Source organism: Camelus ferus, chromosome 24 (genome assembly GCF_009834535.1).
Source record: "Camelus ferus isolate YT-003-E chromosome 24, BCGSAC_Cfer_1.0, whole genome shotgun sequence".
Classification (NCBI taxonomy): Eukaryota; Metazoa; Chordata; class Mammalia; order Artiodactyla; family Camelidae; genus Camelus; species Camelus ferus.
The window spans coordinates 8,237,441-8,253,635 of record NC_045719.1 but is presented as its reverse complement, the minus strand read 5'-3'; the positions used below and the strand labels follow the sequence as shown (position 1 = coordinate 8,253,635).

General features: G+C 36.2%; 1 protein-coding gene across 1 annotated transcript; it reads left to right on the top strand.

Annotated features, from left to right (window-relative positions):
* The first annotated feature begins 1,462 nt into the window (after window positions 1-1,462).
* LOC116659642 lies at window positions 1,463-15,878 on the top strand. The gene is made up of 4 exons (XM_032467446.1): window positions 1,463-2,337; window positions 10,089-10,175; window positions 15,402-15,504; window positions 15,737-15,878. Exons 1-3 carry the CDS (start codon window positions 1,852-1,854, stop codon window positions 15,438-15,440), a joined length of 612 nt encoding a protein of 203 aa, XP_032323337.1. The 5' UTR covers window positions 1,463-1,851; the 3' UTR covers window positions 15,441-15,504; window positions 15,737-15,878.
* The last annotated feature ends 317 nt before the right edge of the window (window positions 15,879-16,195 follow it).

Genomic DNA, 16,195 nt, shown 5'->3' with positions numbered 1-16,195 from the left:
ATGTGCACATGGTGAAAAATGAATCAATCACAGCTCTCCTCGGCATTTGCAGGTGCTCTCAGGAATGGAGGCCTTTCCTTTTACTAGGATAAATTCTCTGTGAGCTTATATGATCTTTGAAAGCTCAGTCTAGCAAGATAATTTATTCAGTTGATCATGATTTTTTTAGTAGACAACAAAATCAAATGAACACACTTTGGCATTTATAATACAGTATCGTGAAAGCAAACTATTTTGTATTTTCACAGCATGCTTAAACAGCTGAGTATAGTTTTAGAAAAGAAAATCCTGAATAAATTGCAGACATGAATAATACATCAAATATGAATATCTTATGTATCAAAAATACATGTGATTTCATATGGTGTGACATTTGTAAGGATTCCCAAGTATAGTGGAATAGATCATATAGAAGCAGAGGCCAATTTTGTGGGAATGAAAACTTGTAAATATGGTTTGTGTATGCCAGAGTTTGTTACCAGAGTTTGTTACTAAAGATAAAGTGGTTTCCACACAAAAAGAAATCCTACAAATTGTTTAACAATCTAAAAGTGAAGGCAAATATAGGTCAGATACTTTGGGAGATAACCAGCTTTAACCTGGTTGGCAATCTACTCCAGAGTTTTCCCCCCATTTAAGACTTTTGGCATATGCCATTATAGTACACTATTGACCCTTGAACAACTCTGGGGTTAGGGAAATAGACCCTCTGCTTAGTGGCAAATCCATACATTAGTTACAATCGCCCCTCCATATCCCCAGTTTCATATCCTCCAATTCCACTAACCAATGGATGATGATTGTTTAGTACTGTAGTGTTTATTATTATTATTTGTTGTTGTTTGTAGTGTTTATTATTTAAAAAAAAAAAACCGTAAAAATGGACTTGTTTAAACTTGTGTTGATTAAGGGTCAAATGAATGTATCAGGGACTGGGGATGGGAGCCAGTAGAAGGCTTTTGCCAAATAACACAATGTATGATGATGTGGCCAATGGTTTCACCACCAATATCTCTCACAGAATTTCCCCAGTCAATAAAGTTTTGTGGACGATGTATCCTCAGCAGACAAACATCACTCACAAACTTATAGTACGATTTGGTTGGCAGGAAGGGGAGAACCCACCTAAGATCGCTTCTCTTCAGATTTTCAAAGGTAAGAGTACTCATTTAGTCATCCTCAGAGTTCTGCAAGTAAGGAAAGAGCAGCCCCGAAGGCATGCTCAAAAGCAGTGTGGTCTACAAAACAGAAACAGACTCCCAGAGATAGTAAACAATCTTATGGTTACCAGAGGGGAAAGGGAGTGGGGAAGGATAAATTTGAGAGTTTGAGATTTGCAAATGTTAACTACTATATATAAATAGATAAAAAAACAAATTTCTTCTGTATAGCACAGGGAACTATATTCAGTATCTTGTAATAACCTTTAATGAAAAAGAATATGAAAACGAATGTGTGTACGCATGGCTGGGACATTGCGCTGTACAACAGAGATTGACACATTATAACTGACTATATACTTCAATTAAAAAGTAATAAAGCAATGTGGGAAGCCAAGAATCACAGAGAAGCCTGTATTCTATCTTTAGAGTCTTCTAAGAGCCAAAGCTTTGCCTGGACACCCGCCATGATTAAATCTACACCTTCTTGTGGACGCCTGTGCTCTGACGCCCAGGGAGGAAAGTGTGCAAGGAGAAGCCGAAGCCCTACATTTCGGAGAGGCGCTGGAGTGTAGGGTCGGGTCAGGAGAGAGAAGGGTCGACTGCCTCGCCTTTTCTTTACACTGCCACATGTCGAAGATTAGGGGTATGTGAATTAGAAGTCGCAGACGGCAGTATCTGCAACCAACACATGAACCGGTGGCGACGCAGCTTCACCACAAACCACCACCGCCGAGGGCGCGGGTGGCTTTTTTCCAAGACACTACCGGGTGAAAGCCGGCTGCCGCCACTTCCGGGCGAGGCGCCCACCCGCGGTGCGCGCACGCGCGGCCTCCCACTGCGCCTGCGCTGCGGTCGGACGCCGGCTCGCCTTTCCCCGATGCCGGGCGGTCCGGCCCGCGTGAAAAACTGCGTGACACGCAGCGAGCGTGGCGGCCATCTTCTTCTTCGGGGCACGTCAGTTCGGGCTGAAGAGGAACGTTGCGCAGGCGCGCCCAAGACGGTCCCAGGTGACTCCCATCTGACGGGCGAGGCTTCGCCGGCGTCGCCGGAAGTTTGGTGTTTCTGCGCCGCGGGAGAGGAGGCGGTGGCGGCAGAAGCAGCTGAGTACCTCCTGATACCCGGATGTGAGACGTTTTGCTGGGTCGCGTCGGACCCTCTGCCAGGAGTGAGGAAGGTACGTTAGCGTCCCCACCTTCCCCGCCGCCGGCTCCTCCTTCCGTGTTGCCGGCCCCGCCGGAGAGCCGGACGCTTCTCCCCCTTCCTGTCCCACCCTCTGTGTCGTGTTGCCTCGCACGCCTCTTCCTCCCCGGGTCCCGGCTCCCGGCTCCCGGCGCTCCTGGGAGGGATTGGGCGTCTCAGAGACGCGGTCCCCTGAGGTAGGCAACCAGCCTGCGCGACTTGGCTGCCCAGTCCCCGCATCACCTGCGGGCGGCCCGCTAGGCAGTCAGAGGTAATAGGGGGCCGTGGCCGAGAACGGGTCAGGCCCGGGCTCCCTAGGCGGCCGCGCGGGCTTCCAGACCCCCAAGGTGGCGTGCAGCCATTGCGACGGCCGGGGCGGTGTCGGCCCTGGCCCTCAGGTAGTCCCGGGCCTTGTCCGCGTCCCCGGCGTCTTTCCCCTCCGGCGTCCCCGCGAAGCAGCCCCTCCGGCCCTCTCGGAGCTGCGGTTCTGCGGCTCGCTCCCTAGCCCCGCCGCCACCCGCTGACCCGGCGTGAACCCTGAGGCCTCTGCAGTCTGCGGGGCGGGATGCGGGGATCCTGGTTTCACAGTCCTTAGCATGGGAGGGGAGCCGTGGCTCGGCTCCAAGGTCATAGAGTAATTCTGGTCGGACAAGAGGTTCTGGGCACAGGTAGGGCTGCTCTGGAGTATGGGTGCATTGACGGCCATGGTGAAGTTTGTAAAGAGAGATGGGAGCAAAAGGGAATTGAGTCCTCGGTTTTTACCACTGTTCATAAGATTGTTTTACAACGAAGGTTTGTTTTACTCAGGCAGAACGGGATAGATAATCATGTCCAAAAATTGGGGGACACTCTCAACCTACCCCTCCCCCAGCCCCAAATGTTGAGTTCTGAAAACCCTGCACGCACTGTATTTTCCGGGAGAAGGGGCGGGGGAGGAGGAAGGAGTTAAATCGCTGAGGTTTGAGAAGTACTGTGAACCTTGTTTTCTGTAGCCTTTGGATAGCTGAAAAGGGATTCTTTCAGCAGGAAGTAATTGTAGGTCATGATAAATAATGTTAGCAAATGATATGTCAATAAGTAGCCTTTGCAGAAATCAATAAAAGAGTGCTACTTAGTAGAACAGTAGAATGTGGGTGTGTTTTGTTTTTTCCCCACCTAAATATTTTCTTAAAAGCTGGATAAAACACTGATTTCAGTTTAAGACATTTTGGATGCCCTGAACTCTGCTATATTCAGCCTCTTTTGATTAGTTTACACAGGGTACCAACACTAGTGCAACATTTTTTAATTTGTAAAACTGAAAAATTCTCACCATGAAATTAGAAGAGTAGGACGAAAAGTGCTTGAAAAGTGCTTAATTTGGAAGGTGCAAATTTAAGCCTAAAGCATGTGAGGAAATGAGAAAACTGTAACAGAGACACTTCTCTCTTTTAGGCCGAATGTAGTATATGCTCTTTAGGTCAGATGTGTGACTTTTGGAAGTACCCTTCTCAGAACAAAACGCCCTGCATTATGAGCTTCTGCCCACCTTACAAATTCCTGGGTGAGGAAAATACGCTGTCATTTTTCATTGATTAGTATTATAATTATGTAGTGAAAAAGTAATTTTTTTTAAAACATCCACCCCGAAAAGATTTTGTGCTAGGAATTTAAATCTATGAATGATGCTTGCAGAAGAACTGAAAAGGGACCCTAATTAATGAATGCTATTAACTAACCCTTTTGTTGGATGGCCCTTTTAAGTTTAGTAATTCATTACAGCACAGAGCTGACTATTTATTCTAATAATGGAGACTAGCATTCTACAATGTATTTTTTAATAGTTAAATATTTTTTCATGAGTTTTGTTAGCAGCTTTATGTTGCACGTAGAATTCTTTGAATAACCTCTACTGAAGGTGATTAGAAGTTTAGATGGTAGTTAGAAGTCAACTCCAGTAAAATTGTTACCATACATAATTTACTTAAGGACTCTGTTAACCCTTCTGAAGCCTAGACTTTAATGTTTTTCTGTGCATCCTTGTTTTGGGGCACAAAATTCTTTGGCTCTATTTCTGCACAAGTTTTGTGTTACAGATACCGTGGTTACTTTTAACAAACACATCATTCTGTTTACCTGGCCTTCCTGTCTTCTTTTTTGAGGGAGCTACATTTTATGCTTAATTGCGTTATAGAACACCTGGAGAAAGATATATTTATGTCATCTATTCTCTTCAGCTTTCTTTAAACATTTATGGCTGCATATGTGAAGAGTCACAGGATAAAAACTCAGAATATAAATAAAAATGGGGTATTAAGTATTTTATTTATTTTATTGAAGGATAGTCGATTTACAATGTTGTGTTAATTTCTGGTGTACAGCATAGTGATTCAGTTTAAGTATTACTTTAATATAGTGGTCTCACAGTTTTTGATCAGGATCCCTTTACATTCTCAGAATTATGTAGGACTCTAAATGGCTTTTGTTTATATGGCTTATATCTATTGATAGTTATTGTCTATGAAATTAACTTAAATATATTTATTAATTCATTGAAAAAATAACTAATAAGATAATTACAGGTTAATATAAATAACTTTTTAAAATGAAAAACAACTATTTTCCAAAACAAACATTTAGTGAAAGAATGGCAGCTGTTTCACATTTTTGTAAATCCCTTTAATGCTTGGTCTAATAGAAGACAGCTGGATTCTCTATCAGCTTCTGTATTCAATCTTTATATGTTGTTCTGGTTGAAGTATATGAAGAAAATCCAGCTTCACAGATGTATTGGGAGGAGTACTTTAATAACATTTTCAGATAGTTGTGATACTCTTTGATTCTGCAACAAAACTCAACAAATAGTAATTTCTTAAAGGTTGGTTGCAGTGTGGAATCTGAAACCATACCTGTGTACTTTCCATACAATGTTGCATTAAAATTTATTGGTCTGGGGTTTGGGGAGGAGGGTATAGCTCAAGCGGTAGAGCACATGCTTAGCATACACAAGGTCCTGGGTTCAGTCCCCAGTACCTCCTCTAAAAAATAAATAAGTAACCTAAGTACCTCCCCTTCATCCCCTGCAAAAAAATAAATAAAATTCATTGCTTTGTTTGCATTTTGAATTGATCTTTACCCATGTATGATTTTGATCTCATGAACCCCCTTAAGGGGTCTGTGGAATCCCCACAATCCCTGAACCACACTTTGAGAACTACTGTTTTAATGTAAATAATTTAATAGTTTAGGATTAATGTAATTATTGAAGCTGAAAGGGATAATGGTAATAAGGAAATAGAGTTGACAAGTAGTTAAGTGAAACCAGGAGTAACTAAGATAAATATTTTCTTTTTTATGCTTTCTTTTTTTTATTTTATCAGTAACATTAATTATCATAGCTAATTACTGCTAGAGCTAATACTTAATAAGTGCTTAAGATGTGCCAGGAACTGTTCTAAGGGCTTTATATTAGGAAATGTTTCTATTGTATCATCTTTAGTGATGATTAAGAGAAAGGAAAATATTTTTTTTTTTAAGTAGACGTTCATTTAGAGAGATACACATTCCATAGACAGAATGTGGGCCGTCTCAGAAGGCAAGAGAGGTGGCCAAGGCAAATATAATTTAATTTTTTTTCCCTACAGATAGTACAGTTTTTCTTACATGTTATCCTTTATAATGCAGATATAGCTGTAAGGTATTTGGGATAGGGAATATGCCAGTCCCCAGCATCTATTAGTGCTTACATTTAAGGATATGTACTTTTAGGCTATTTTAACCCATCAGAAAACTGAATTTTTAAATAAAACAAATACTAGTATCTTTTAAGTTTATCCTGTTAACATGGAAATTTGTTTTATTAAATCATTTCAGCTAGTATTTGAAACTTTTTTGTGACCATGGTCACTAAATGAAATTTTTCTTCAAAAACAAAAACAGAAAATGATTTTCCTAAGGCAAATTTAGACTTATTTTAAAAATCTGATATATATTAAAATTAGATCATTTCAGATTCACTTTTTTGGTAATAGCTTTATGGAGATATAATCTACCTTTAAAGAATACAACTCAGTGGTTTTTTAGTATATTCAGAGTTGTGAATTATAATTTTAGCATATTTTCATCACTCCATAAAGAAGCCCTGTACCTATATTAATATTATTCCTCATTTCCTTTCTTCTCTAGTCGCTTACTACCACCAATTTACTTTTTGTTTTTACAGCTTTGTTTGTTCTGGACATTTCGTATAAATGGAATCATACAACATGTGGTATTGTGTGACTGGCTTTTTTTCCATAGCATAATGTTTTTAAGGTTCATCCATGTTGTAGCGTGTATCAGTACTTCATTCCTATTTATGGCTAAATATAATATTCCAATATATGGATATACCACATTTTATCCATTCTTCAGTTCACAGACAGTTTTGTCTACTTTTTGCTCTTAAGAACAATGCTGCTATGAACATTTGTGAACAGGTTATTGTGTAAACATACCCAGATTCATTTTTGAGCTTTGCCAATATGTTTTACATAGATTACATAGTTATTTATTTCACAAGTGATAAGTACATTCTTTTTTGATGTGAAAGATTCAAACATGCGTAAATATATAAATAAAATGGGGAGGTATTTTTTTCATTCTTTGTGTATCCTTTCATCTCTCTTTTTTACCACCCTGCAGGTAACCACTATTGATGTTTTAATGTTCTTCAATATGTTTCTGTGTGTTTAGTATATTTATATATATGACACATTAATTTATCTCTTTCTTACAAAATTACTTTGTGCAGTTTACATACCTCTTATTTCCAGTGACTATCAAAATTCTACCTTGGCATTTTGTTTTATTCTCTTTCGGGCATTTGGGCTGTTTTGGATACATTTGCTAATATAAATGTGGCTATTGTGATCATTGCTTCATATAAATTGTCTCTCTCTTTTTTTAAAAATTTCTTGATGTGGATGGATGCTAGTGTAATAAATTGTGGAGAATGGATGTAATGGAATGAGTTGACTCTTTGACAATTGAATTTAAAGTGCCTTTAAGACAACAGGATGATGTCCAGTATGTTGTTAGATATCCGAGTAGCACTAGGGATGGACATCTATGTTGGGGATACTCATTTGTGTGTTAACAGTTTACAGGTAGTAGTTGAAAGTATGAGTATAGGTGAAATTATCTAATACGTGTCTTTTGTGGTAAAAGGATAAATCTTGGGGAAATGCTAATTTGTTAGAGGCTGGTTGAGGAAGAGAATTTAAAAGATGAAATTGTCCATGTCTGTCTTTTTTAGTGTTTAACTAATGTTGAGAATACTCAGTTTTACTGAATACCTATTATAAATCTAGTGTAAGACAGAGATTTAGTCTTTGAATGTTTGGAAAAATTTATTAGGGGCAATACTTTGTGTTATTGTGTGTGTTTCTATCGCATTCTCTAATAAATTAATGATTTATTGTTGCTTCAGTTGGGACATTTTATGTTTTTGGTTAGTAGTAATTAGTTTATGTTGCTTAAAATGTTTTTTAATCTCTTAAGTATTTATTGGACATTTTAGAAATTTTTAGACCCAATTTTCAATTAAAGCTAGGAAGTAGAATTTGCATTATGTGAAGAGATTGAAAGTAGAAAACTTATTTCACTGGGGAAGGGTTCATGTGGGTTCCCAAAGGGAAAGGGTTAAGAAAAGGGGAGATCAACGGTGAAAGGAGAGTTAGGAGGAAGATAATAAAGGAAAAGATAACCAATATGAGGACCTTGCATTTGGTTGGTGGGTGTGTATGGCTTCTAGGGCCTTAGACTTGGTCTTTGCAAGTTGAATGTCTTCACTGTGAGAAGTCTGATGCTGTAGACCTTACAGTCTTTACTTTGTGCCAGGTTCAAACTGATTATTGCTGAGAAGTTATCCTGCGATCTCAGAAGCAAGATCTTTCCCAGCTGGTTGGATAGCTTTCTGAATTTGCGTCAGTATGTTATGGAACTGAAGAGTCTTTTGTAGTAGTTGGGGAAGTAGTTCTTTAGTAAATTATTTTGAAATTGAGAGGTGTGCTGAGCTAGATTCTGCAGTAAATCTTTTGACAGAATTACTATACCTTGAGATGGCTTAAAGTTTCCAATGGTGTTTGAAATACAGAGCAGGTTGGGCAAAATAGTCTTAGGGTTGTATAGAAAAGACTGTTTAATTTACTTTTTTTTATTGAAGTGTAGTTGATTTACAATGTTAGTTTCAGGTGTACAGCAAAGTGATTCAGTTATGCATTATACTAGAAATGAACAAAATTCTAAGTTGAAAGTGCCCAGATGTTTGGAAATTTTAGTTTATATCATAAGAAATCATACTTAAGAAAAGTATAAGCTTAGTATTTTAATGACTAAAATTTGAGTATATTTTATTATGAAGTACTGTTGGGAAATTGGATGTACTGTTAAATTTTTAGGTACTTTCTAACTTGTATCTTGTAAATTATCTTTCTAAATAAATGATATTATGGGTTTTCCGAAGTGGTCATTTTATGTAAAGTTTGATTATTGTTTTTGGGGCCCAATATTGATTTCATTAGAATTATGTTAATAAACTAGCTCTGGGTTGTGGAGGGATCTTGTCAATTTGTTAACAGGTTAGAGAGTGCATTTCGGTCCTTGACTGCAAGATTTTATTTAATAGAGGTGTTATTAAGTTGTATAATGCTAGGTTAATGATGATTTAATATGTAGGGCAAACTAAAGTGAAATAATCCTTAGCATACCTGCCCAGGTGAGTGACAACTACTGTAGATTTGTGTATCACTTTACCTCTTTTCTGTGGTAGATCCCAGTTGACAAATGTTAAAATATTTAGAAATTGGGAGGAAAAGAAGTAAAGTAAGGTAATTTATCACTTTTAAAATTAGAATTCTTGACACTAAAGTCACAAGGAAGTTAAATAAGCTTTCTTTTTTTTTTTCCCCCAAGTTATTGTACCTCTGAGATTTAATCTTGGGTAAATTTGAGGCTTCCTAGAAAATTTAACTGCAGTGTGTATTATTGTTGTGTGAGAAACTGCCCTACAACTCAGTGGCTTAAATTATTTTTTGTTTGCAATTAATTATTTTTGTTTATACATCTGCAGAGCTGCTGTGGATTAGGTGACTTAGATTTAGCTGTGAGTATGAGTGAGCTTTACTTCTCACTGTGTATGGGGCTTGGCACCTCATTTGGGGTTTGGCTTGGTTCTACTGTTTGTGTTTATTTGGGGGCCTAGGCTGAAGGTATAGCATCTACCTGCTGAAACTCTTCTCATGGTGATGGCAGAGGTAACAAGGGCAAGATCAGCTGCACAAAGACATTTCAGACCTCTGATTGTATCATTTCTGCTAACATCTCATTGGCCAAATCATCAGATGGCCAATGCTCTTGGGGGCAGGAAGCATGCTGTGTCCAGCATGAAGGCAAAGCAAGACATGTGGTCCAGCTCAGCATCTGTTGGGAAGGAAAATATACTCCTTCTATGGAAGTGTAGTTTGGGTAGAAGGTGGTGGTTATTTTTGAAGAAAAACCAAATCTGTTGTATATAGTTTAAAAAATGAAGTGACTATTTTGCACCTCATAATTTTTTAATGTATTAGTAGTGAAAAATCCTCACTAGGCCATTGTTTATTTTGTCTAGCTTAATCCAAGTTGTTTTAATAGTTAATAGGCAGTTAATGGACAATACTGTTTTTGTATTCTCATGCTTTTTAGTAGATTGTTTTACTTTAGCTATAGAATTCTTTTTTTTTTTTTAAGATTAATAACCAAACACCCAGGAAGTTATTAAAAGCATCATCCATCAGCTTGAAGAAAAAAGTTACACGTGATTTTTATTTCAGTAAGGTAAGTGGCTTATACTATTGCAATTTAGTGCCTGTGAAGATTATTAGTCAGTGTGCTTAATATAAATATGCTTAATATTTTCAGAGAAATTAACTATTTTTAGTTTTGGGGGGGCAGATTAGGTTTATTTATTTATTACTGTTTAATTTTTATTTAACGGATGTACTGGGGATCGAACCCATGACCTTGTGTGTGCTTGGTGTGCGCTCTACCACTGAGCTATACCCACCACCCTGTAATTTTTTTTTTGACAAGGTTATATTTTATGTAATAAAACAGGGTATATAGTGAAAAGTTTTTTTCCACACTTCTGGCACTTGGTCCCATAGTTCTCTTTCTCAGAAGTCTTCACTATTACTGGTTTCTTGTGTATCCTTCCTTAACTGTTGTGTGCATAAACATGTTTCTGCACCTTTCCATTTTCCCACTGTCTCCCTTTTCTGCTTTTACACTAAGGGAAATACACCCTGTTCTGCACCTTGCTTTATTTGGTTTTAACACTGTTTCTCTGTTGTAGGTCCATATCAGTTACTTATAGTTCTATATTTGGACAGATTTATTACTGGTTTATGTGTAATAAACCACACCCTTTTAAAATATACAGTTTGGTGGATTTTGACAGATTTACACACTTGGAATCACAATCAAGATACAGATCATTTCCATTACCTCTAAAAGTCTATCTCTCCCTCCACTCCTGACCCTAGGCAATGACTCATTGTTTTCAGTTACTGTAGATAAGTTAGCCTTTTCTAAAATTTCTTAAAAAGTGGAATCATTCATTATGTACTCTTTGGGTCTAGCTTTTTTCACTCAGCCCCATGATTGTAAAGTTCATCCATGTGGTTCCAGTAGTTTGTTCCTTTTGATTGCTGAGTAGTTACGTATTATATTGATACACCGTATTTTTGTTTATCCATTCACCTGACTTATGGGTTGTTTTCAGATTTCAGTTATTGTACATAAAGCTGCTTTGAAGACTTTTGGACAAGTTTTTATGTGGAATGAGTAGAATTCCCTCCTTAAAAAAAAAACAAACTATGTCTACTCAGTCTCCAAGATTTTTGCCTTTTTTTTCTTCTAGAATGTTACAGTTTTACATTTATGTCTGTGATCAGTCTCAGATTATTTTTGTGTGTTGTGTGAGGTAAGCGTTGATAGTGTGGTTCCCTGTCCTCGCACCGCCGCGACATTGTATATCCAGTAGTTCCAACACTTTTTTTTCAGACTCTTCTTTTCCCCGTGGACATGCCTTGGAACTTTGGGCGAAAATCACTTGGGTCTGTTTATGGATTCTCTTCCATTGATCTCTGTGTCCCTTTGTCTTGATTACTGTACCTTTATAGTAAGTCGTGAAATTGGATAGTATCAGTATTTCAAAAAAAAATTTTTTTAATGGCTTTGACTACTGTACATGGTTTTTGCTTTTACACATAAATTTTAAAGTCAGGTTGTCAATTACAGTATAAAAAGCCTTTGGGAATTTTGCCTGAATCTCATCTCTGCTTTGACATGATTGTATGATACTCAGTTGCATGAATGTATCATTAATTACAAAGCAGTTTATAGTGATGGCTGTTTAGTATCAATAGACTGACTATCCCCAACAGTGTTGCAGTGTTTATTTACTTATGTCTTTGTGCTCTTGTGCAAGTTTATCTGTAACATAAAGTCTTAGAAATGAAATTGTTTGAAATTTAGCAATTATAGTGTTGATACTGACAAATTGTCCTGATAGACATTGAATCATCTTCAATAGACAGAGTAACAATGTCACAGACTTTTAAGACTGTTAAACTTAATCTTTTGCCAGTCTGATAGGTGAAAAATGGTATTTTGATTTAGTTCTAATTTATATTATTCTGATATTATCACACCAGCCATCTGTGGTTTATTTCTGGTGAATATATTATGATGGTAAGCTTATGCTATTCCTTGCCAGTATTTTTTCTTCCAGTTTTTCCCCCAAACTTGACTTCTGAGTTTTCACACAAGGCTTGAAAGCTTTTCCCATTTTGAAAACAGTAAAATTCTCCCACATTTTAATCTGTTTTTATGTTTTAATTCTTTAAAAAAAATTTTTATAGACATATAATCAGTTTACATTGTGTTGGTTTCTGGTGTACAGCACAATGCTTCAGTCATATAGAAATATACATATATTCATTTCATATTCTTTTTCACCATAAGGTGCTACAAAATACTGGATATAATTCCCTGTGCTATACAGTATAAACTTGTCATTTATTGGATTTTGTGAGAATCCTGTATTTATATCAAAGCAAGAGACACTGGCAGAGTTCTGTAGGTGTTCTGTGTGATTCAGTGGGTTTGTAGATGTAATTCTTGGTGTATTTGTGGGAGAGGGTGATCTGTGAGTCTCTCTACTCCGCCATCTTGGCTCAACTCCTTGTTTTAATTCTTAATGACTAATTTGTCCTGGATATTACCTTATTCTTAAACCATAATTATTCAGAGGGTTACCCAGTTGTCCTAACACCAACTATTGAATAATCTTTTTTCATTAAATTGAAATTAGTGAAATTAATACCATCTTTTCATGCACTGAATTCCCTTATGCATTTAGACATATTTTTGGAGTCTCTGTTCTGTTCTATTAATCTCTTGTCTGTTGATGTATTAGGACTAATTTTCTTTGTTACAGCTAACTATTTTAGTATCAGGAAGGATGAATCTACACCCTATTACTTTTTCTGATTTTTAAAAAATTGAAATACAGTTGATGTAAAATTTTATGTAAGTTACAGGTGTATATACCACATAACTTTTTACGTTGATTTGTATGTGTGTTATTGTAACTAGTATCTGGTATTTTCTTTTATATATTTCATATGATTGTTGTTTATTTAAAGCTTTTGAATTTTTAAGGTTTTTTTTTTTAACCTATTTACCTTACTAAATTCACATACCAATAATTTTTCTGTTGATTATCTTGGATTTTTTTTTTTTGCAAATAAGTTTTCAAATTTTTCATCTTTCTCTTTAATCATGTCACCTATGCAACACTTTAAAAAAAATACTTGCTGAATTTAATGGGAGACTTTTTGTGTCACTGCATATAGGTTGATACTTGTGTTTTTGGTTTGTACACTCCAGAAGTGTTTGATATTGAGAAGATATATTTGAAAATATTCTCAGTTCTTCAACTGCCAGCTTGTTTCTTTTATTGTCATGAGTAGAGAATCAGGAGTGGCTATATAAATGTATCTGTATTATGAATAGTGATTATTTTAAAAAATTCTTATAACTTATTTATATAAACTTCAGTAAAGGCACACAGGTTATCTTTTCTTGTTTTCCTTTTTCTTTTTCTTCTGAACTCCCTTGTTTGTTCTTTTCCTCTGAATAATTTTAACCTATTCATTTTGTGGTACACTTTCTCTAATAGCCCTTAGATGTGTGGGAGATAAAGTTTTTGAAGCCCTATAGGTCTGAAAATATCCTATTTTGGGGGCATTGAATTCTACATTAGACATAATTTTCTTTTAGCACTTTGAAGGATTTTCCCATTATCTCTCTTCTGCTCTTGCTGTTGAGACATCTGATGTAATTTTGATTTTTTATCTTCTTTATGTGGTCAAGGTTTTTTCCCCTCTAGAAGCTTGAAGGTCATCTTTTTGTCCTCATGATAAACTTTCTAAAATCTTTCTTTCATCCATTGTGCTTTTGGCCCTTTTAATCTGGAAATTCATGTCTTTCAATTCTAGGAAACTTTCTTGAGTTCTTGATTTTTTTCAGTACTTTTCCTGTTTTCTAAAACCCTAATTACTGGACAATATGTGGATGGTCCTTTTTCTTTTTTGTCTATTTATCATCTTGCTGTTTTTGTTTTACTTTATAGGAGATATTCTTACCTTTGTCTTCTAATGCTTCTGTTGACTTTTAAATTTATATTTTTAATTTTCAAGAATTCCATTTTATACTATGAATTTTTGTTGTATATTTGTTTCATGGGTAAATTAGCTTATTTTTAGTTTTTGTGCATTGTTTGTGTCTCCCAAGCTACTTATTTCCTTTTTTCATTTTAAGGTTTTCCTCATGTATGTAGTGATTCTTATTTATCTGCTCATGGTAACAAGTGAGACACTAAAAAGTAAAACTGTGTGTTTGAATCGTGGTTGGTTTGGTAGTCTGCCTGTAGAGAAGGGAGGGAGAGTGTGGGTGTGTGTGGGTGTGTGCTTAATGACTGTGGGCTCTATCAGCATTTTTTAGGTCTTTTCTCTAGGTTTGTCAAATTTATTAGAAAATGATCTTTTAGTTTCCTTCCTACAGTGCATAGGCTTGGCTGCTGTCCTCTGGGAGACTCTTGAGTAGGCAGAGGCCTTTGGGTGGAAGGAGTGGGCTTCAGTAATCAGTATGTGTACTTACTCTCTCTGTTGTCAGTATGATACTTCTTCCCTCAGCTGTGACTGTTGAGCCCCAAGACCAAAGACCTTCCCCCCAGCAACTTTCCAAAAATGTATACTAGTCTTTAGGGAGTGCTGCAGGGGTAGTCTTCTGGGTGGTATTAATTGGAATGGCAGTCTGGGAGTCTTTCTCCTTTTTTGAGTCTCATTTTCCTCCCCATCTCTGGAACCTGGTACTGCCAATTTCTGCTTCCTGAGAGATTCTGTGGTAGAGCTGCTTCTCGTTTGGTTTTACTCATTTCTAGTTTAGGATCAGATTTTCTTGCATCTGGAGGTTAATTATTTGTCCTTTGTCCTTTGTAGCTTCTGTGCTTTTTATTTTTATCACCTATACTTTTGTTCTTTTATCCTTTGGGTTTATGGTTTTGTTTTGATCTATTGCTTTTTTTCAGTAGGTATTAATGAGAGGTAAATATGTGTTTAAATTTGCCTTTTTAACTGTGTGTCACCCTTTTTCTATGTATATGGTTATTCGTGCACTGTTTTTCCTCAGTGCACAAACAGAATTTTACTTTATGTCTGTATTATTAACTGTTTTTTGTATTTTAAAACTTTTTTCTACCACATAAAGTGGATTTCTTCAATGAAATAGAAAAATTTATTTCCTTGGATGTATGTACCATAGTTTACTTCATGTTAGAAATACTAAAATTACGTACCATGTGTAAATTGAGCTCTGAAGACTAATGGTAGGACTGTAAAATTATGACATATTGATCAATAGATTTGATGAGAGGTAAATGAATAGTTACATCTTTCCTTTGTACCTTTTAAACGTTTTAAATACTTTTTCTTTTAGGTGCTGTGTAATGTGTTAAAAGGAAATTATAAGGAATGATTTTGTCAAAGTTTCATGAGTTATGGTGGCTAAAAGGTCAATTCTGTCTTGTGGGAAAGGAACTGTAAGTAACCTCAAAAAAAAAAAGTAGACTGATTTTCAACTATTCTTTGTTTATATAAGACAAGTTATCAATTATTTATAAGGATGTACTTGGGATACTTTTGTCTGTTAGTCTTAAATTCAGAAAGAGAAGTTAGGTTTTATGTAAATCATAGTTATTTCTGTATAGTGTTAGCATTGCTATATTTCTTGGATTGTACAAAATTTGATTTTAATTTTTTTTAATTTTTCAGAAATGGCAGCACAAAAGGATATCTATATTAATAGAGTATTTTATTAAACAGAAGAGGTTAGATAAGAACTTTAAACCAACAGACTCAGCAAACAAGGAAAGAAACGTGTTAGCTGTAAGACATGTTTCCAGAGACTCAAAGGCCAGTAACTGTAGACTTCAGAAGAAAAAAGTTTTCAAAAACTTTGTCAAAACAGACAGATCAGTGATAAATAACTCCTCCAGTAATAGGGCTAGGCTTGAAAACTAATATTAATTGAAAAGTTAATAAATCAAACTTGAATTAAATTTTTTAATAAAAAGTTCTAAAAATATCAGATTAGATTTAAATGTTCCTCAAATTTCTGTTACCTTGTCTAAAGTAAAGCAAATATCTTTCAGCCTTCATGCCAGCTTTTTTGATGTCACAGGGATGACAGAAGTCTTAGCAAGCTAGTATTTTTGTTGAAAATGTATATCA

What these genes read in the sequence shown, in the direction of transcription:
- LOC116659642 (XM_032467446.1), top strand. Translation starts at nt 1,852, where the DNA reads ATGAACCGGTGGCGACGCAGCTTCACCACAAACCACCACCGCCGAGGG. An exon ending in CTCTGCCAGGAGTGAGGAAG is followed by an intron (nt 2,338 to 10,088) that starts GTACGTTAGCGT and finishes TTTTTTTTTAAG; the next exon opens with ATTAATAACCAAACACCCAG. An exon ending in GTGATTTTTATTTCAGTAAG is followed by an intron (nt 10,176 to 15,401) that starts GTAAGTGGCTTA and finishes TTTTTCTTTTAG; the next exon opens with GTGCTGTGTAATGTGTTAAA.